We start from the raw sequence: 22,784 nt of genomic DNA on the forward strand, positions 1-22,784 counted from the left end.
CCTTCTTTATTTGACGCATGTCAATTAATTATGTATTATCACACTTCTCATTTTTGTTAGCCTTTGTAGAATAACTCAACATACATTTTTATATGACGATTTAAAAAATTTAACTTTAACATTTGAATAAGAGCATTCGCATCCCCTTCACCATCTCTAAATCCAACATTTAACTAAAAGACAATACATTTTCTTTATTCTTTTCATTTAAATAATATTATTTTATACATTTATCATTACTATTTATCTCTCTATTTTCACTCACAACCCCTTTTAACAAATATATTAAAAAAATTATAGAGAGTAAACAATAATCTTTTAAATATAAAAAAATTATTGTATTTTCTCTTTTTCACTCATAACATTTTAAACTACTTTTTAAATTATAAAAACACCACTTATAAAATTTGATGGTTTAAATACGAATGCTGTAAAATTGTAGTTCCTAAATATTCGATCATATTTTGCAAATATTAGGTACACGTAGCTACATTCATATTCCATAAGTATAATATATTCTTTTGGCAAATGTGGTTAATTAGTGGTTGAAGTTAAACAGGATTAGTTTTGCTATTTAGAGGAAGTCTGTGGCTTTCTTTTCTTGGAACCCCACACACACAACACACTACTTTTTAATTTCTCTTTCTTCTTTTATTGGCTCTTTGCTTCCGGGTACATTCATCTCTCTTTTCTCCAAGAAACCAACCCAAAATTGAATCCATCTTTTTCCTTCCAGAAAAAGGTAAAAAGCATCACCAAAACCCTTATCTTCTGCCCTAAAAACTTCTACTTTCTCTTGCATTATTGCATATTCATCAAGATCAACCCAACATTTGATGTGGGTTGTTATTGTTTAGATCTAAAATTTCAAATCTTGCATAAAGCAACAATATTTATCATGTGGGTTTGATTTCATATCAATGTTAGTGACTTTTTGTTCTTGTTTGTTGCAGTAGGGTTATCAATGGCGAGAGAGAAGATAAAGATAAGAAGGATTGATAATATTAGTGCGAGACAAGTGACTTTCTCAAAGAGAAGAAGAGGGCTTTTGAAGAAAGCTGAAGAACTCGCTGTCCTTTGTGACGCCGAGGTTGGTTTGATCATCTTTTCGGCCACTGGAAAACTGTTTGAGTATGCTAGCTCCAGGTACTGTGTGTGTGTGTGTTTTATTTTTCTTGTATGTGTGTGTGCTATATTAAACCCTATATTACCTTTTTTGTCTGTTCAAAGTTACTACTTATGGAAAGTTATTACACATACCTAGATTTGTGTTTTGATTCATGCGATCTCAATATTAATCTGAAATAAAGGTCATTAAAATTATAAATAAGTAAGTAGTATTACTTCAAAGGTAAACTGGCAACAAGTTGTTCGCTGCTTCTTTTTGAATCGGAAAACCCCTAGATTTGTGTTTTGATTCATGGAATCTCAATGTTAATCTAAAATAAAGATTGTCATTAAACTGATTTAGAGATTTAGGGGTTTGTGTGCACTTGAAAGTGAAGTAAAACACACATTGATTTTATGATTAAACTTAAATTAATATTGCTTTGTTGCTATTAATATTCAAGAAAATATTTCCATTTAATGATATCAAGAACTACTGATGTAACCATATGAAAGTGAATTTAGATAAACTGATTTTAAACTTCTTCGAACTTATAGGAACTAAACTTCATTTGGGTTGTGGGCAAACATTGTCTTGTTTTGGAGATGCAAAATGAGTTTTCTGAATATTGTAAGCAATGTTGTAAAAGTAGGTCTATAAGGCCGAGTACTCCCCGAGTACTCACTACAAGGTATGGTGTCGAAGGGAGTTTCTATAATTCCGTCTAGTTATTAAGGATTGATCAAAGGTGGTCGACTTCAGTCAAAATCGCATCCAATCGGTCAACTTGGGCCAATTTTGACTTAAAAAATAAAACATACGTCATATTTTTATAATATTAAAAAAAGAATATCATTTTTTAACAAATGATTAGAAAAATTTTGAATAATTTAGTATTAAAAAATGTATTTATCTTATTTACATTGTTATTCACTTATTTTGTTATAAATATTAGTAAACTTTTAATATTTGACGTATATATAATATCTAAAAATTAATTTTCTTTATAATTACCATTTCCGAGTACTCCCTGAGTACTCCGAGTACACTCAACTCCCTAGTCGATCACCTAGGGTCCGTCTAGCGACTTTTACAACCATGATTGTAAGTACTAGCTATGTTTGTAAAGGAATAATTTTAGTTCATAATTACAAATAAGAATATATACAATTTATTGTCACATTTACTATTTGACACAATCATTTTTCTAAGGAAACTATAAATGTAATTAACACTTTACAGCAACAGACACGCTTATATAAAAAGTCAAGATAATTGATCATTTTTAACAATTAACAAAAATCTATATTTTTTCTTAATACTCATAAAATATACTTAATTGTAATAATAATAATAATAATATTATTATTTGTATGATTATTTCAAGAATCGCAGACGTGCAATCAAATTTATCCATGATGCTCGAACCCTCAACTTCATGAAGAAAAAAACCACTACGTGTCAACGTGTGTACATCTTGATATCACTAGCCTAGAAGCCTTTAATAGCAGTGTACTAAAATATATATTTAAAATCACTCATTGCTGCATATTTCTAGATAGTTGAGACAATAAAATCAAGAAAATCTTTGAAGACCATATTAGTTGCCACTAACAAAACTTTATGTCTGATGGTAATCGACTAGACATGTGAATCTTCTTACGGAGAATATATAAGGTGACATTAATGTGTCTATATATGATATTTTGCTTTCTTATTTTAGTATATCTGGAAGTAATTATTCCCACCATTAAAACTTAAAAGATAATATGACCCACGTCAATAATACAAATTGTTCAATGGTCACTTAATAAAACTAGAGCAATTATTAAGTTAGGTTATATATATGCTCTTCAATTTAGATGCGTATGGTGTATCTAGCTTGAAGTTTGAGTTATGTTTAAGGAAGCAAGTAATTCTCTTTTGAAAAATGTCAGAATCACAGAAGGTTGTTAATGTTAAACACGAATTGGTTCAACTTCAAGTCATTACTTGTATCTTAGCGTTGTATCATGGTCATTTCCTTGGCTTGTCTTACATGTATGGCTTTATTATGTAAGAAACATTACTATGCGAGAAAATATTGATCCGGGTATACTAGCATACATCGTCTAGAAAACAATTGTCATGGGCCCTGTTTGTAACCTTAAGGTCGTGGGTTTAAGCCATGGGAAACAACCTACTGAAAAAAGTGTAGGTTAAAGTTGCGTATATCAGATCGTGAAACGATCCGGCTCCTCCTCGGACTTTGCGCAAATGTGGGATCTAAATCAAGTACCGGATACTCCCTTATTTGACTATATATAGAGGGTTTTTTAATCGCTTGCGACAACTAATAAAGACGGCTCGTGACACCCGACTTTAGGTGGATTATACAGTGGGACGGTAGTAGATTGTTCATTGCTCGTAATACTACATGAAAGTGACAATATATATTTATTAAATTCCAAACAGTCACAAGTACACGATAATAATCCCACATAAAACTATGTCGAAATAAAACATAACACTTTTTGTAGATGCCCTAAAGGTCCAACTAATTATCTCCGTCATTCACATCATCGTATCAACCTGTAGGACGTTAAAATAATAACATTTGTCAAGAATAATATTGGTGAGGATTCATAAGTTTGAATGTGTGTGTGTGAATTGGTCACAATTCACTTGTCAAGTATGAAATCACTTGACCATAATGTAAATGAAATAACAAATAATAATCATTCTGTTCTTTTGACGAGAGTCGATTTACTAGGGGAATGAGAGCAACTGTGTGTTACAACATAAGTTGAAAAACTAGGCAGCACATGCACGTCCCGCTGGACCCTTCCACCATGAGTATACGTATAAGTCTCTTCCACCAAAAGCGATAAACACATTGCAAGCAAGTCAAATAGTTCATGAACAATTATGTATAAATGAAACATGCAATACAATAAGTGTATTGGTTTGTAACATGATCAATGAAATAACAAATAAAAATCGTAACGTGGTACACACCAATTAATTTTGTCGTGAAAGAAGACATACAATTATTTTGCTATCTGTAAAGTTTTGCATAACCCAATTATAAATAAACGATTGAATTCGTTCTGACACAAACCGATTAGCGAGAATTGACTTTATTGGTTTTGGAATTGAACCGATTTATTATAATAGGTTCCGGTTTTATTTTTTAGCCATTTTTTATTTCAGTTCCAGTTTTGTAAGGCCCCGAACCTGGTAGCCTTACATTAACGTCGGATTTACTCATAAACATAGTTCTACAAATCAGAGTTAATTAAAACCTTTCGCGGAAACGATAACTTCAATCATTCATTACAAAATATACAACTTGACTTTAAAAACGTAACATAGTACATCACATTTAAAACATCATTTCTTCCATCTTCAGATGCCAGCCACTCAATCCATGCCATGTGTCATCCTCATGCAAACTCTTTAATATGCTCACCTGCGTGCATACTAAAAGTTAGCTATGCTGAGTGAGTTCTAGTTAATCAAGCAACCTACCATACAACCATTACATGCATTATATACATATCCGAAGATACGTAGTTCACTGTCTAACCTGTTCACCTTACCGCTTAACCACTTAACTGCCCCTTACGTCTTAGCCACTTGTTTACGGAAGCACATAGAGGCTTGCCCTCCCACGTACTCACGTTATGCCACTTTAATAACGAAGGCACGTATAGGCTTACCCTATCACGCACTCACGTTATGTCACTTTAATAACGAAGACACGTATAGGCTTACCTTACCACGTACTATCGTCATGCCACTAACACCCTTACTAGACCCTTGCCACTTCTATCACACTCTACCTCTACCTGTCTACAACACACTTTCTATCATTACACCATTTACATAATAAACAAGCTACATCATAACATTTACACACACTAATAACCACTTGGGGATCATTCCCATTGGCAGTACGTGTAATATCCGAATATCGTTCACTCACCGACAAAAGTTACTTTCCCTGCCTACACGTGCAATATCCGAAGATCTTTCACGCATCGACAGACATCCATTCATAACATCCAAGAAAAACGAGATTTCAGTTATTTTTCACCGTTTTTCGTCCCGTTCGATCCAGATCTGAGCTAGGGTGACCCCTAAACTCATCTTATGATCGGTTTACACCCGATTCCACCCAGATCTCGTGACTTTAACGGTTTAAGGGTGTCGGATCGTCGTTTCGCGACTAAATCTAGCGATTTTGGGTCCATACAATATCACACTATCATTACCTCGGGTCGATTCTTGGTTTCCACCTTGGTTCGGCTAAGGGAAAGAGAGAAAATGAAGAGAAAGCTTAAGTGTGTGTTTTGGGTGGTGTATGGAATATGTGAAATGAATGAATTAAGGAAGGAACATGGTTTATATATTATGGATCATGGGTTTAGGCCCATGGTCTTTTCCCCTTTCCTTATTAACCCAAGTCTACTACCCAATACAAGCCCATCTCATAACATCTAATCTTATTGTTATTGATCCACTAACTCAGTTATTTCACCCAACACAATATAGTATATTAAATATTATTCTAGAAATTTCGGGATGTTACAAGTTTCGAATCTGGTTTGGTTCTCGCGGTTCTGAACCGTTGCACAGCCCTAACTAAGGGAGATTTGTAATGACCAAGAGTACCATCGGCTTTGTATTAAATTTTATACATCTATTTTGAACCAAAAACATTTGAGTAGGACGTGCGAGAACCATGTGTTGTGCAAGGCAGCTAGCTCGTCATTCGTAGCCGATATCCGATTAGGTTTCTTTGATGCGTTTTGAATCCTTTGGGATCATGAATAATGAACAATGCATTATGGAGATGGTTTCAAGTAAAACCAGTTAAGTCGACGAAGTGTTTTGGTTTTAAAATTGTCGACTGGATCTCGTATTCATTTGGTGGAGCGAGATGGTTTATTGAGGCTGATCATTTTGTGAAGATGTGAAAGTAGGTTGGGACAGGGTGGGGGAATTCGGTGGCGTTGGGATGGTCTTAGATGAGTTTATGTTGTGTTGGCTGGATTGTCGGTTTGGCAAGGATGTGGTGTTTTGAGGTTGAGGAAAGTTTGTGTTTGGAGTTGGGATTTGGGCTTGAGGAATGTTTGTACTTGGAGTTGGGCTATTTTGAGGGTCTGGAAAAATATAAATTTTGGAATGTGTATGGTTAGTACATCCGGATGAGTTTAATGATGGAAAACTGGAAATAGGCTGAGGATCGAGAGAAAGAATAGAATCATCGAAACTGGAAAAAAAATCACTTCATCTACAGCTGAAACGACACCAAGAAGGGAAAACCGTCTACACAAATTTGGCAAGACGAGTGACATAGACTCGTGAGGTAGTGGAGTCTAGGCGTAAGTGGCCATATTATTTTGGGCTAAAACCTATAAAAATGCACGATGCACTTCGAGAGAGAAGTTTGCGTTTGGTTTAGTTCAGGAGGTATGCGAAAACACGACATCCAAACACTCGAAAGCTCGCATACGAAAGAGGTTGTTTAAAGAAGTTCAGAGGAGATTTATTGTTAAGAAGCGGTTTCGGGAGACGATTAATAATGTACGTGGCGAAGATAAAAGCGCCAAGCCATAGCTTTGCGGGTGTATGAGAATTGAACATCATGGCTAACCTGTTTCGGTTATATGGCGATGTTGTGGGCATGAAAGTCTATGATAAATGCCACGTTGTTGAAAACAATTTTAAACCCGATTGCTTATAAACTCGGTTCCACACTTAGAAAAGCTTTGGCATTACAAGAAAAATTGATTTTGAACAAAGCTTACCATTAAAATCAGACTTGACTTTTAATGGGGTAAAACCAAGTGAAACGTTAGTAATCATCCACAAATATAACATAATATAATTAGCCATCTGTAGATGAAACTGGTGCGGGACCCCAAAGATCACAATGAATTAAGTCGAACACATGTAATGATCGTTTGATATTTTCAGTAAACGATTTACTTTAGATAATTGACACGATGAACACAATTTCGGTTTGAGCAATAAAGATGTAACAAATACGTGTCTAAGTTTATTTAAAACATAAATGATATCAAACAAGACAGGTTCTAATCAATTATGCAATTTATCAAACGATGCATGAGGGTGAGGAACCACAAGAGCAGCAATAAGAGATTTGTGACCTTGATAATGATTAGAAAATAAAACAATGGGTGAATCATTTGTGAACATGCTAATAGAGAGTAGTTTTATTTGTGCAATGCGGGACACGTACATTTTTAATGGGATTGTGTTATTACATGTGGTGTTACCGATTTGATAAACAGGAAGAGATCGTCCCTTACCAAATGTGAGATAAAAATACCCTGAATAGGCATAGGAGTCATCATGACCTTCGGATGAGCGAAGCTTATGCGCCATGGCTCTGGAGTCGGTTTTCCGGTCTAGGGTGTTTTGGTTCACATTAAATTGAGTTTGGAAAGCATAAGAAAGATTTCCATTGAGTGGTGTGGCTCGTTAAGCATAGATAGCAAGATATGGATAGGAGCTAGCGTAGCGCTCGTCTTTTCTGCATAGTTGATGGTGAGGTGGGCTGGCAGCGGCTGTTATTGGTGCAACCACGATAAGAGGTTGTAGTATCACTGTCAGTTGTAACAATAGTTCTTGATGTTCTGAATCAATAGGTGCTCGGCATTGGCTTTAGCAATAACTTCAATTATAGCAAGACATGACCAACTATGATCGAATTATCAATATTGGTGGTCACTCAAGCTTACTGAGTTATGACTTGGAGTCCGAAATTGCAACAATCACCTCTTAGTTTCTGAGTCGAAATAGGAGGATCTTTGTCTCTATACTTGTCTCCTTTGATTCATCTATTTTGAGTCTTGAGCATCGTGGCTTTCGCAACCATATTAATCCTCATCATCTCTATCTTGACGTCTAGGAACTCCTCTTGTTTCATAGATGTGTCTTTTGGCTATCTCGAACTCGAGCCACTCTTTGACCTTGTTCTCGACCAATCCCTTAGTTGTTTAAACTTACATATCCACTTCTGGCTACGATTATGGTCATTAAATCAAGCAAACATTGGTTTTCCTTGATCTTCTTGGTAAGCAAACGTGTAATTGGATCTTTCGACCTGGGCAAACCAACCTGAACTTGGCTGAAATTGAACTTCTTCTGTTCGATATTGATCTGCCTTCGAGATTCCGATCACGCTTTGATCTCCCCTAATCTATTTGATTAAGGCTTTGAACGACCATTGTATATGAGTCTTGATCACCAGTCAAAAAGTCAAAAACCCTGGTGGCAAATTCGATCAAACTTGATTGAACCTCCTTTCTCAATCACGACTTTGAGCGATATTAGATGTTCCTGCTTAATCACAACTTTGATTGACGTACACTTTAAAATTTTCGAACTTTATTCTCGATCACAGATCCTCCAAATATTGACCCCTCCTTACCGGTCATAGCTTTGACCGATGTCTTCGATCTCCTCTTTATAAATCACGACTTTGATCGATAAACATCAAGAGCTTAACCGATCTGATACCAATTTAAGGACATATTGGTATAACTTACAAAAACCAAGCACACAAAAACTTATTATTGAATAACTCTCTGTATATTATAGTGGAAATGCAACTTAAAAAGGTCTCTACAACCGCTTATGAAACCTTAACTCAGTTCCATCTTATATAATGTCTAATCATTACTTGGTTTATATAAACTAACACTTACTTGCTAGCCAAGGCATTGGCAATTTAACTTACAATGCATTCAAGAAACCTATTGTAATTATGAAACATAACTAACTCTAACTAGGGGTGTCCAAAATACCCGAACCCGATTAAACCGACCCGACCGAAGCCGAATAAGATAATTAGGGTCGGGTCAATAGGGTCAAAAAGTATTAATCGGGTTATTCGGGTTAACCTGAATTGTTGATCAGGTCGGGTTTCGGGTTCATTTTTGGAAAAAAGTCGGGTTTCTGGTTAACCCGAATAACCCGATTATTGGTGATACTTAACTTCAAATACGATGGTGAAAAGGTGAAATAAGCACTAAAAAGTCAACAATGTAAGTTTTATAGAGAAGTTAATTATTCTGCTTGTTCATGAACAGTTCGGTGAAAAGTTCATTTATGTTGTGTAAACGAACAAACATGAACACATGTTTCACTCATTCATCTATGTTCGTGAATGTTCATTTAGGATCGTTCATTTAAGTTTGTTACGTTCGTTCATGTTCGCTTACATATTAATAGAAAATTGTTAATTATTATTTGCATTAAGAAATTGTATCACCCTAATGTGTTTTATATTTGTTTGTTTATGTCTATTAAAATGCACTCATTTATGTCCGTTTATGTATGTTTGTGTTTATTAATGTATGTATATATATGTTCCTTCATGTTCGTTTATCTTCGTTAAATTATGTTTATGTTCGTGAGCTATTTGTTTAGATTTTTAATAAATGAACATAAATGACCATGAACATGCTTATTTTTTAACCAACGAACGTTAACATACATATTTGTTTGATTAAATGTTCGTGTTCGTTTGAAGTTAAATGAACGAACATGGAAATGCCTATATGTAATTATAACGTAACTACTTGTAAAGAAATTGAAAATTATGTGGAACGAGAAATTTTGCAGCCTACAAGTTACAAACACAAAAATCAATTTAAAATTATAAAATAGCATGGTCAATCCGATTAACCCGACCCGATTAACCCGAATAACCCGAACCCGACCAACCCGAACCTTAATAGGGTCGGGTTACGGGTTAGATATTTTTTAAAGAAAACCCGACCAGATTAACCCGAAACTCGATCGGATTGACCCGATGAACACCCCTAACTCTAACTGACTTATCAATGTTGACTTATCAATATTGGTCTCCTAAATTTACCAACTTATGGCTTAATAATCAAAATGAATTATCAACTCAAATACTCAAAAGACTCATAAAACATATTGACTCTATTTTTGTGGAAACCTCACAACCCTTTTATTATCAACTCAAATACTCATAAAACATCAGCACCACCGCCTTCTTCCATTTAAGCTAGACCTTTAACCTTAACCTACCATGACTCAAAACTTATAAAATCTGGTAATTTAAACAAGTCAATAAACCTAACAAATAAATTAAACCTGGCTTTTAAACTGTTTAACGGTTTAAGCCTTTCTTTATGTAAACTGATTAAGATTAACTTTCCATACTTATTGGGCAAAGATTAGCCTTTTTAGGGTAGCTTGCTATTCAATGTTTCATAATCACCATTATATATTTTAATCAAAATGAAATGATATATGCAAAATGCGATACTTTTTACAAGAACTCATTGTGACTTTCATGGGACCTCATCAATACCCTACCATCCAACGGGATCATGTGTCTCCAAAGGACATGGTGTGGCCGTAAGGTGCTTCCCCTCTATGCTAGAGGTGGAAGGCTCAAATCCTACAAGTTGCAAGCATTGGTGGTTTATAGGAGTATGTTAGTTTGTCGTTAAAAAATATAACCAACGAGATTAGGTAATAACAGTTTGCGCCTAGTTTAAGAGGGTAGAAAACCATCGCAAGATTTAAACCTGAAAAGTTGTACTAGAGGAGATTGATCAGGTGCTTACCACTACACACCTAGGAGTTTCTTGTTAGAATGACAAAAACAATGAGTATGTTGTAGGCATTGCCAGTTTATATATAGGAGTATGTTAGTTTTCCGTTAAAAAAATAACCAATGGGATCATGTAATAACAGTTTGTGCTTGGTATATGCCTTTAAGAGGTTATGGTAGAAAACCACAGCAAGATTCAAACCTGAAACGTGTGTATGAGAGGAGATTCAGGTGCTTACCACTACACACCTCCGAGGTTTCTTGTAAGATTAAAAAAAACAATGAGTGTGTGGAGCAAATGATTTTCATTATAACCACATTGTGTTCATAGTTTTGCTTCATTAAAATTAAAAATAATAACTAGAGAAGAATATTTATGATCACTTTGTATATACAATCACATTTTACTTTTGTTAACAAACAACGGTTTAAGTTACATAACTCTCTTTAAGAATGTTAATTCTAATATTACATGTTTGTGTGGTGAAGCATGCAAGAGTTACTCGGAAAATATAAACTGCATTCAAGTAACAAAGCCGATAAAGTTGACGAACCTTCACTCGATCTGCAGGTTACATCCCTTGATCTTTAACTAATTAACCAACTTATTTATGTTGTGCTTCTCGACAAGTCGTCAGCTGTCACAATAAACATGATTTTCGATGCCTGTAGCTCCAGGAAAGTGATGAAACAACAAGGATGGGCAAAGAGTTGCTTGACAAAAATCGAGAAATGAGGTAATATTCTATCTATCTACAAGAACGAGTACATAATTACACAAAGTGAAACACTATAGCCAAATGTATATGTATTTATTTTATCACGAAAAACAGTCAGTTACGCGGGGAGGACCTTCAAGGACTAACTCTAGAGGAGCTTCAACGTTTGGAGACCTTGCTCGAAGGAGGGCTCCATCGTGTGCGTCGAACAAAGGTTTTAAGTTTTTAGATTCTTTTATATTTTTGTTCTAGGGTGTTTGGGATTGCTTCTTAAAATTGTTTTTTGCTTTTTGGAGAGGCAAAATGTCCAAAATGCCCCTCCAAAAGCACCTAAAAGCATCAAATTGGTGCTTTTAGGTGCTTTTGGAGAGGCATTTTGGACATTATGCATCTCCAAAAAGCAAAAAGCAATTTTAAGAAGCAATCCCAAACACCTATACACTAAAAAAGGGTTAATATCAAGAAAAGAAATTGTGTAATACCTTTGATTTACAGTAATGGTCAACTTACGATAAAATATCATATTGACCGATTAAGGTTGGCGTGTGCATTTAGCTAAGAGATTAATTAGTTGTAAATTGCAATAATAACTTTGATTTTATAATATAAGGCCTATTGGTATATTCTAACGCCCAACATAAATTAAGATGACATGGCATTTTAAATATAGATTAAATCACTCCCCACTTGTGTTAAATTTGTTAAAAAAAGCGATGGATTATGCTCTTCAAGGATTAAAAGGCAAAGAACAATATATTAAATTAAAAATTAATAGGAGTGAGATTGAGTTAAATGGATTAAACCATTTTCTTTGGGTGAGATTGAGTGAAAAGGAGAAAAATGAGTGACATAGTGCTTATATGAAGTTAAGAGTTGTTAAAGTATACCCCATGGCCTAACCATATGCAATAAAATGATTTGCTTTGTTGATATTGTTCTTTTTCAGGATGAACGGATTGCAAAGCTGATAACGAGTCTTGAGCAAAAGGTTGTTTCTTTTAACTTGTTATACCAACAATTGGATATTAGATTCTATTGAGTACGTTAATTAGTTGAAAACCGACATGTTTCTTAAATGTTTTAGGTAAGAACATTACAAATACTAATTATACAAGTGATTTGAAAACTATGAAAATTTATTAGGATTTTGGGTTAAATCTTGATTTTTCTCAAAACAATGATCATAGCTAATTATGATCATAGAACTCGTTCTAAGATCGGGAAAGCCTTTATAGTTTATACTTGATAGAGGAAAGGTTTGCCTTCATTCTAACCTTTAGACCCCGCCAATAGTTTGTATGAGTGGTACTTGTAAGTTTTTTGTTTGTTCCAAATAATTGCTTTTTGATACTGTAAAAGAATTTGTAGAATTAAAGTTTTGACTTTATAAATTGTTAACATTTTCAAGGTATTTATTGAAAATTTTGTATTTTTATACATAGGGTTTTTGGTTTCTTGACAAAAGCTAGACTCCTGTATTAATGGTTAGTTATATGATTTGTAGCTGATAAATTTGAATTCAAATGGCAAGAGGCCACGAGACGAGTGCGATAACTTGGTAACGAACATCGAAGATCAAGGACAATCATCAGATTCTGTGATATGTAGTAGCAACAGTGGGCCTCTTCCGGAAGATGATTGCTCTGATACATCTCTTAAGCTAGGGTAAGCTCTATCGTTACACGTCCATTTTTCTAATTACTTTTGTTTTAATAAAGGAGTATCACCAATGGTCAATTATCCGTAGCTAATCCTCAGTAAAGGAGTTACCCACGGAATTCCATCGGTAAACTTAGTAATAGGATATCTTCGGTTTAATTGGGTTCCATCGGTGATACTCCTTTCTTTAATAGTAAAAAGTAAAAACCATCAATGGTAGAAAAAAACATGCATTTTATAGTTTATATGCACCTTTTGTTAATTTATAATTATATTATGCATGTATGATCAGGTTACCCTTCAACTAAAAAAGAGCAAACCATGGTGGAAGATGACATGATGGTGGTGTTTGAAAGGAATAAGAAGTGGTGGCTGTGGTGGTGTTTTAAAGGAATAAGAAGTGATGTATTGGCTTTAGTTTTAAGAGTATTGTCTCGTTATATATGTATCTTTTTCATTTGAAACCAAAACAAAGACTTGGCAACTTGAGTTATCAACTTATGATGATGATATATTACGTATGGTTATTTATCCAATTGCTTACTATATAGTGATTCTTGTTCGTCTCCTGCCAAAAAAAACTAGTTACAATAATGTGTGTCATGCTGAAGGTACGTACCAATTTCGATTTACTGATTTCTAATTTGAAAGTACATATTTTATAGCTGTGATGGAATTTTTGGCATAAATGGGCTTTAATATAGAGCCTAAATCCGCCAATCCTAATGACGACCAGTTTTAAAATTTATAGCCATGAGCCGGTAAGGCCGCCCAATGGTAAGGATGTAAATTAAGCCACATCATCACATCACCTCGCCTCAACCCCATTATCTTTACAAGATGGTCAATGACAATTCTAGTGACTATAAATAATAACGCTTTTATCGATCTTCATTTGGCTGTGCACACTAGAGAACAGCCAAGGATAATGATTCATGGATTCGATAAGTATAGCTCAAGCAATTTAAAATAGAATTTATTGTTTTATTTATATGTAGCCGTATAAGAAATAGGTCAGACCTTGGACCGGCAACATAACCAGCTCAATGATGGGTCTGGTTATGAATACTTAAAATGATTACATGTAAAGTTACAAACTGAAACTGGACCACCACTAAACAGGCTAAGTTCGGGTTTCTGCTTTTTGTAATTTTCAATTTTGTTTGAACTGGTCAGGTTTCAGTTCAATGATCATTGGTATAAGAACCCGAAGAAATTAACAAGTTACACAATGCAACACACTCCTAGCTCCACAATGATATACAAATCCTCGGATTTTTGTGAGATACATACATCAAGCCTACTAAAAACCAGCTTGTTACCTCTTCTCTTGTTCTCTTGGTTCGTTTGTCCCGGTCCCTACCGTACCACTCGGCTCATCTTTCTGGTCTTTTCCAGTGCCTGTAGTTGGTCCACCATTCCCATTTAAACAGCTAGCCAGTTCCTTGGACTCAGGTGAGGTTGCGGGTCCCATTTCGTCCTCGATGGGAAGCATCCGTTTTGACCCATCTAAAGCCACACCTAGTACAATATTATCTTCCAATGCCGATCTCGTGTTACCACTAGTTGACGACACTGGTGGTGACGGTGGTGACGTGACGGTTGCCGGGGTTTTGGGTTCAGTAGCGGCGGGTTTTGGGTGCGGATCTGTGGTGGCCTCTGATGATGTAACCTGAGTTACAGGCTTACCCTCCTTTTCTTCTGGGTTAATGGATGGTCGAGATGAAGGGTTGGTTTTATCTTCACCATTGACTTTGTAAGAAGGTTCTATCAGTAAGAATGGACGGTTAGAAGCTGCTCGGTTTTGAGTGAATATGTCGGAAAATGGGACGTTATCGATGTCTGCATCTCGGTAGATTCTTTGCACCGTACGGATGGGTGTGGCCAAACGGGCCCGGTGATGGCTGATCACTCTAAGTAGATCCAACAAGATAGCTTCCTGTTTTTAGATTAACTAAACATAAGTAAAGGGTATTTTTTTAAGAGTCAAAAGTCAGAGAAATCTTACTTTCACACAAAGATATTCTTCAAAATGTGATGTTTTCACAAAGCAAGAAACCAAAATCTGCGAAACAAAAACAAGAGCATACAACTTTACATTAGCGATTAATGACTACTAGTCTTGAGTCAAAAACATACGCGGTGTGTGGTTTACTAAAATAATTTAGTGAGAATATTTGAATACACTTTAGGGTGACTTTCAACCCGTTTGACTTCATTCCTTGTTAACAACTCTTTTACTTATTTTACCATTTAAGATAAAAACATAACCTAAATCAACCTAAGCATATGGGTCAAACTTTACCAAAAGAGCTTGATTTTCACGGTCAACATTGTCCAAGAACACCCGTCTATGAAGCTTTTGCTGCTCCACTTGAGGATTTTTGGCCAAAACCTTGCGCATATCAGCCACAATATTCTGTTCCCAAAATATAAACCAATAAATTCAAGACACACATGAAATAAACAACTCAAGTATGAATCTAATTTCATTTAAACCAAATCTGTACAACATGTTAGAATATTGTACAACGACCAAAACACCTTAGTTTTACAGAGTCATTGTTTTTTATATATCGATAAAAAGGGTATTTTGTCTTTTCAAAAACTTTAAGGATGTCTTCGTTGAATTTCAATATATGAGTGGCCTTAAATGAAATATAGTACTCACATTAATTTTGTTGACATCCAAGTGACTAATAGCAAGGTGAGTCTTGATGCGCCAATGTGTTTTTTGGCTCAGATTTCTCACCACATTCACTGTGAACTTATGGTTTGGGATGTGAATTGCCTCACGATCATCACCTCGTATAATTGTTGGGGACCACCAACCCACATGCTGACACAAACAAAAGTATAAAATATTCACAACATGTTTCCTTGAATTCTATAAAGAACCTAAAGTAGCAAATCGATAGATAGTTTATGTTTAAAAGCGTACATGAAATGCATACCTCAACTGTACCAGAGACTTCATAGCCATCGATTTTTGTTTGAATCCATTCACTTAATACGAACGGTCTTGTTGCATGGATCATTACACTTGAAAGGAAATTTGTAAATATCTACATGAAATAGCCACTGTTTATAATAACTGCATTTTAAACATTTTAGGTGAATTAAGTTTGGATGTACCTCACGACCAGCAAGTGTGAGCAATACAGTACCGAGCCCTCCAGCTGTGACCCATTTTTGAGTAGAAAAACCCAGCAACTCCATGAACAAGGAAATAGATGCAACCCACACTGCAGAATATACAGCTTTTCCAGCAAAGTCATAACCCATCTGTAAATTAATATAAATTTAATAGCAAAGTATTAGTTATACTTATATCATGCCATCAAATTAAAATAGATTCTTGGAATCATACAGTTCTTGCATCACCAGGGTCCTTTTTATCCGCAAAGAATTTTTGTGTTTGTTGTATCAAGCTGTCAAAACAATATATAGCATTGACTAAACATCAAATGATGACACAAAAGACAATAAAACTAACATATTCAAACGAATCCAAGATTAACAATTATTACCTTGATAAGCAGTATGCAAATGCCAATACTGTAGATAATGAACGAACAAAATTCAGAAGCCGTAGCTTGACAGCTTGGCTTGATGCAGAAGGTAGAATAACTGGTTCCAGTACTCTGCAAACATTAGTTACTGTCAAAAACAAAGAGAGAGAGGAATATGGTAATATTATAAGTATTAACAGCTTCTATAATGATGTCACTTTAACCTGCATATAAGTACAGCACCGCCCCATAGCAATAACGGTTGAATATAAGATGTCATCACCTGGTGTTCTTTACTCTTGTCCCAATTATTACCATTTTTCTGTATCAAGTAATTCCAAATTCAGCCTATTAGCAACTTAAGCTCATAATACTAATTTGATAAAATATACATACATACCTGCAGAAAAATGACCCTGCACACTCGCAATAAAGGTCCAATACCCCAAGCAGCAAAAGCAATAATTCCAACAGCTGGAATCAATTGCACTACAAGAGATCGACCATGAAAAGCTTCATATGACCTGCAAATAAGCCATCCATATAAGATGGTAAATTTGCTACGTAACCTTAAAAATATAGTAAAAGGGAAATGAAAACAGTTAACAGTAGGATATACAAACACATAAAGAGGAAAAATCACCTTGTCAAAACTGTAGCGGCTGTTTTTAAGATAGGAATGTGGTTTCCACTATTTGGTGAAAAAAGAGATCGACAAACTAAGATTTTACACCTAGTTGGTGTTGGTTTTACTGGCTTCTGTATGGTCAAAAGATGTACATTCCAAGCCTCTTGTAGCTGCAGATGCAAACAGACAATCATATCTTGAGTCTTGACCTCATGTATAGTAAGTCTTCAGGAAACAGAATTAAAAATTTGTTAATGCCTTAATGGCATATGTAGAAAAACCACTTCCTCCATCCAAAACACATGTCAAGTTTAACAGGATACATAGTGAGCACCAAAACAATTGTCACTGATGTTTTGTAATGATAAGTAAGAGTGTGATTGTGTTGAAACGGTCACCAAAATGAAAATGATTCATTTAATTTACCACATGACAAAAATTAGTATTCATAGAAACAGACCGAGGTATTGGAAGAAAGAGTTGCAGGAAAAAACTGAGTGTGTTCTATATATCTCTTTCCCTGGTGAAAATAATAAGACATAACTTAATAAACACATTAAAAATTTACGTTAAATTCATCCTAGAAGTCCTATAGTTTGTCAATGATTAAAGAAAAAGATAACCAATGAGCTATGGATAAAATCATGCACCTTAGAATGGCTGCTATATACAGAACTTTTATTGATCCCTGATTCTCGAGAAAAGAGCAAAGAACCAGTTGCAGCCATCATGGATAGATTGTAGGAAATGCACAAATATTCAATATTCACCAAAAAATGAAGGTGTGATGTAGACCTGTATCCTGCAATAAAAAGAAGCCATCAAGGAGTGGATTCTGAATTCTTTGAAGTAATATACCAAAATGAACATTCACTAAACCCTCATGGCTCAAACAAATGAATTTCTAAATACCACATGTAAATAACTAGGTAACACATGCATTTGTTTGGTATCAACTCTAGGAAACAGGATACTCGTTAACTCAAGAGTCGCATCTAGTTGGTTTAATGTATTAGGTTTTCTCATTCAGAAATGTAGCAATTTGTTCTTAAAGAGTGTATTCTTTCTTTTTGTGCTTTAGCTCTGCCTCATTTTCATATGCAAAACTTGATATCAGTTTCATATTATTAGTTACTACTATCATCTCCAACTGACCAAACCTTGCGTAAAACAAAAACTTTCAAAAAGAAGCCTAACAACAGCAGCAAATTTTGTCTGAAATTTCCAAAAGTTGAAGCGTCTGCTAGTTTACCAGTATCTAAACAAATCAATCCACCGTACAACCAACAATGCTCTTAAAATCCAAATAATAAAAAGCACAGAGCTCGATCCATGCGCAAACTAATAACAAAACCATCAACTTCCAATTTAAAGTAGAAAAGCAAAGCAATGTGTAAGCATTCATCATTCAAATTCAGATCTTAGCTCTTATCTCTAAATTCTCGGTTATTTTCGGTTATAATCGGTTTATGTCAACTGATTTTCCCAGACAGTCAAACATCTGGTCACACCAGGCAAAACCTAACCTAACCTAACCTAACCTAATAATTAAATAGACCTCTAACTAATTAATTAATCGGTAGACGCACGAGTAAAACTATAAAAAGCTAAACAAATATCATCAGAATATTCATTGAATACATGTACTATAATAATAATAATAATAATAATAACCGTAATCACTTTAAAAACACTCGAAGAAGTTGTTTTCATCAAATCGGTGCGATTTATGGCTCCTAAAACCCTAAATCATATACGTATCAACTAAATTAGGAATAATAAATAAAAAACAGAATAGGAAGAATAATAATGAAATAGAAGGAATAATAAACCTGATGACGAGAGATCTGAGAGAGAATTCGACGAATTGAGTTGAATCGGAGGAGGTTATTCCGGCAACGGTGGCTGAGGAAACAAAGAGGAGAACTATTACTACTATTCTATTCTATTCTATTCAATTGATTTGTGACGTGGCGGAAAGAGAGAGGTGGTATGTATGGTATCAACCAACTAACAAACATACATGCATGCGTACGCAGGAGGTTCCAATTTTTATTTTATCGTCTCTTCGTCGAGTCGCCGAAACTTAGCCACACAAATTAATACGAATATTATTATACTCCATTATTTATTAGTTATATTTATATTTATTAATATATAAATAAACGTGTTGGAATTTGGAATAACTTGCTTTGGCCTTTTATACACGATTGGATTTTTTCTTTACGACAAAAATTTGGCTAACCTACGGAAATCTCATACGAAGATTCGATGTCATGAGACCCTAATCTACCTAATGGTGTTTCATCCGAGTTTCATATGGCACATTAGTTATTGAGTGAGATTGAGTCCGCGACGTCAAACATAATAACCTCTTAGATGAACTTAAGATAAAACTCATGATCAATCCACCAAAGTAGTTATGACGATTGGATTTAAACTTAGTTATAATGTTTTATAATAATTGGAAATAATATAAAAAAAATGATAATCAGAAATTGTTTAGGTTTAAGTGTTACATATTGATGTTATGAGTATATCATGTTGTAATCATGATGGTGTAAGTTTTGTAGTTTGTCATGGGCCTTGTATATTTGATGTATATCAGTGATGCTTTAAAAAAATTCAATCGAATAATATAAAGATAAAACACGAATGAATATTCATGTTGTCATGGAAATAGCGTTTACAATAATCGAACGAAAGACACTTATTTTATAGTTGGGAATCATTACACAATTAGATGAAACGACACAACTCTTTGTGAAAAAATATTACATTTGGTGGTTATACTTGTTTGCGATTAGTTAATTACCCAGGGAGTAATATCATTAGCGTTAACTACATCAGTTGTAATGCAAGTTGCTATAGATCAACCTATTGGCACTAACGAACAAGATGATGGTGATCAGTTACTAGTTATTGCTAATCAGACTTGTGACTAATGGGCCAACTTGTTGACAATCCAATTGCCACTAATGATCAATAGCAACTTACTACTAATAATGAGTTTTAGCATATGACCTTGCCAAGCCATGGCAGAGCTACCTTTGTAGCTACGGGGGCGCCCAAATCCGGTCTATTTTCGGTTTTATATTGAAACTATAGTACGTATTAAAGAGCGAACCAATTCTTTTTCAGTGACCGAACCCATTAAAAATTTCTTTTTCAGTGACCGAACCCATTAAAAATTTTAAATTGAATGGAAGAGAACATTAAAGATATATAGTCGTAACGGTGTTTTCAGTTTTTCTAGTGACTACCTATAACTCTACTAAAAAATGTCAAAATGTGTTGAAGAACTAGAGTATAAAAAATGCCACTTGCCAAAAGTCAAAACCTATAGCTTAAACCGATTTCATTTATTTATTGGTATTTAACAAAAAAAGAGTTCATAAAAAGAGTATAATATAGCAAACTAAACTGACAACACGTTGCAGTGCACACAAATGATTTAATTTAATAGTTTAAAGCAATTTTATAATATTTCTTATTTTTTATAGATCGTTTCGTTTCCCCGATATATCAATTTACAATGAAGCTTTATCTTTTGTATTAGTTAACCATAAGGGTAGGGGTAATGAGGCGCGGACGAGGGGGTGATCCAGGTGGCTGCAAACGTGGCTCGCGAACACCACTACACCCTTCATGTGATCAAGGTCGCGGACGAGGGGGTGGCCGGGACCGCGGGGCTTGAACGAGGTTTGAGTAAATTAACAATCAAGCTTGGGGTGGATCAATCAAGCCCCACTACACCCTATGGGGCTTAATCCAAGGGCTTGATCACGAGCCACATCATCGCCTATGTGTCGGGTTTTGATTGGATCACTTGAAGCTCAACCAAGCCCCATTACCCTTAGCCTAACTGTGATAAGTTCCATACAATAATTATTAATTTGTGTTAATGTTAGCTAGCGGTTCGGTTTCATTAACATTCAACTATAGGACACCCCTTAATTATTCGTTAACTTCGTTTTGTTTATTGTTTAACTTTGTTTTCTTTTTGTTTATTGCTACAATAACTTTGTGATTGCGTATTGTTGTCACAACTTTTGTCAATATATATATATATATATATATATATATATATATATATATATATATATATATATATAATCAGGATCATTAGAGAATTTTTTTGAAATTGAGAACTATGAGAACCATTTTGGATCACAAAAAATCCAAAAATAAAAAAAATCATAAAATAAAAAAAACACAAAAATGAAAAAGGTTAAAAAAAACCAAAATTCTTATTTTAACATCCTGGTTTCATTAAAAAAAACTCGGTTTAACAAATTATATACACATATGTATAATATATACATATATGTACATTTACATTATTTTTTATACACATGTGTATAATTTAAGATAAATGATACTGTACATATGTGTATATTACGTAACTAAAGATTAAATAAAATTATACATATGTGTATAATACGACGTTTATTTTTTTTATTTTTTTAATGAAACCGGAATGAAATATAAGAATTTTGGTTTTTTTACTTTTTTAAAATTTTTGTTATTTTTTGTTTTATGATTTTTTTAAATATTTTTTTAAAGGTGTTTTTAGTGGTCCAAAATGGTTCTCAAAGTTCTCAATTTGCAAAGGGTTCTTTTAGGATCCTTACCCTATATATATATATATATAAGGGTATATAAGGGCTCATTTTGTAGTACTCGTTCGGGGCACCCATCTTGAAGACGGCCATAAATAAATATAAGGACCGAAAAGTTCCGAACTCATAGAAAATAATTTTTGGCTCTGCCACTAGCCAAGGCAATGGTTGTTCTTCATGCACAGCGTGTGGGGAACATTAAATTAGTTATATAATTATTTTATTTTGAAGGTATTCAAATGTAATATTACACTCTATGTATATAGTGCATATGTAATTCCATTATATACATAATCAATATATAATTAATCTTCATGATTTAAGTGGTGTAAAGGCTACTAAAAATGATCAATTTTTTAACGTGCTAAGTGTCTCGAAATGCAAGTTGAGATGCATGCAGGTTCGCATTGAAATTTTAAGTACATTAAATTTTTTTGATATAATTGACCTCTTCTTGATTCCGTTTCTTTTCCTATTTGAGATAGATGAATCAATGGAACTTTGATCCCCGAACCCTGGTTGGTCTAAAGTCTGGTGCGTATGGCAGTACAACGAGAGCACCTTTTAAGCCGCCTATAAAAGGAAAACAAATTGAAAATTGGTCGATAAAAGAGTCACACTAGTCAGATGTTGGGGAAAGAGTGCTCTCTAGGCACTCCTGATCAAACTGAGAGTTCGCTTGTCGATCCATGAATATGTCATATCCAGTATTTCAAGGAGTTGGCCTAAAAAAGTATCTAGCATGAATTGTGTTTAACTGTCTATAAATTGGTCAACAGAAGAAAGAAACGTGATAATGGCTATAAATTTATAATAAGAGAATTATATGACATACGGTATTACCACATTGTGAAACTACACAATAACATTATACTTGCATAAGTGAGTATTATTCTGTCTAAAGACTTCCATTAGAGTTATATGAAGAC

General features: G+C 34.4%; 2 protein-coding genes across 4 annotated transcripts; one reads left to right on the plus strand and one right to left on the minus strand.

Moving 5' to 3' along the window:
* The first annotated feature begins 651 nt into the window (after positions 1–651).
* On the plus strand, positions 652–13,598 carry LOC143582655 (MADS-box protein AGL24-like). Of its 2 annotated transcripts, none has more exons than XM_077065175.1 (8): positions 652–742; positions 954–1,146; positions 11,205–11,286; positions 11,388–11,452; positions 11,549–11,648; positions 12,381–12,422; positions 12,939–13,099; positions 13,386–13,598. In XM_077065175.1, exons 2-8 carry the CDS (start codon positions 965–967, stop codon positions 13,399–13,401), a joined length of 648 nt encoding a protein of 215 aa, XP_076921290.1. In that variant the 5' UTR covers positions 652–742; positions 954–964; the 3' UTR covers positions 13,402–13,598. The 2 variants fall into 2 exon arrangements, with proteins under 2 accessions (XP_076921290.1, XP_076921289.1); XM_077065174.1 differs by having other exon boundaries at positions 698–742; positions 957–1,146.
* A 530-nt stretch (positions 13,599–14,128) lies between these two features.
* Positions 14,129–19,138, minus strand: LOC143582652 (mechanosensitive ion channel protein 2, chloroplastic-like). Of its 2 annotated transcripts, none has more exons than XM_077065171.1 (14): positions 19,066–19,138; positions 17,884–18,035; positions 17,694–17,753; positions 17,249–17,403; positions 17,006–17,129; positions 16,830–16,927; positions 16,624–16,737; positions 16,464–16,524; positions 16,229–16,378; positions 16,048–16,158; positions 15,765–15,932; positions 15,399–15,512; positions 15,102–15,158; positions 14,129–15,032 (listed from the first exon to the last, which is right to left on the minus strand). In XM_077065171.1, exons 2-14 carry the CDS (start codon positions 17,962–17,964, stop codon positions 14,412–14,414), a joined length of 1,914 nt encoding a protein of 637 aa, XP_076921286.1. In that variant the 5' UTR covers positions 17,965–18,035; positions 19,066–19,138; the 3' UTR covers positions 14,129–14,411. The 2 variants fall into 2 exon arrangements, with proteins under 2 accessions (XP_076921286.1, XP_076921287.1); XM_077065172.1 differs by having other exon boundaries at positions 17,884–18,028; positions 19,066–19,119.
* Positions 19,139–22,784: the final 3,646 nt, after the last annotated feature.

The sequence above is a fragment of the Bidens hawaiensis genome, unplaced genomic scaffold (genome assembly GCF_021521415.1).
Source record: "Bidens hawaiensis isolate Kalapana, Puna unplaced genomic scaffold, B.hawaiensis_p1.1 tig00031832_1, whole genome shotgun sequence".
NCBI classification, from domain to species: Eukaryota; Viridiplantae; Streptophyta; class Magnoliopsida; order Asterales; family Asteraceae; genus Bidens; species Bidens hawaiensis.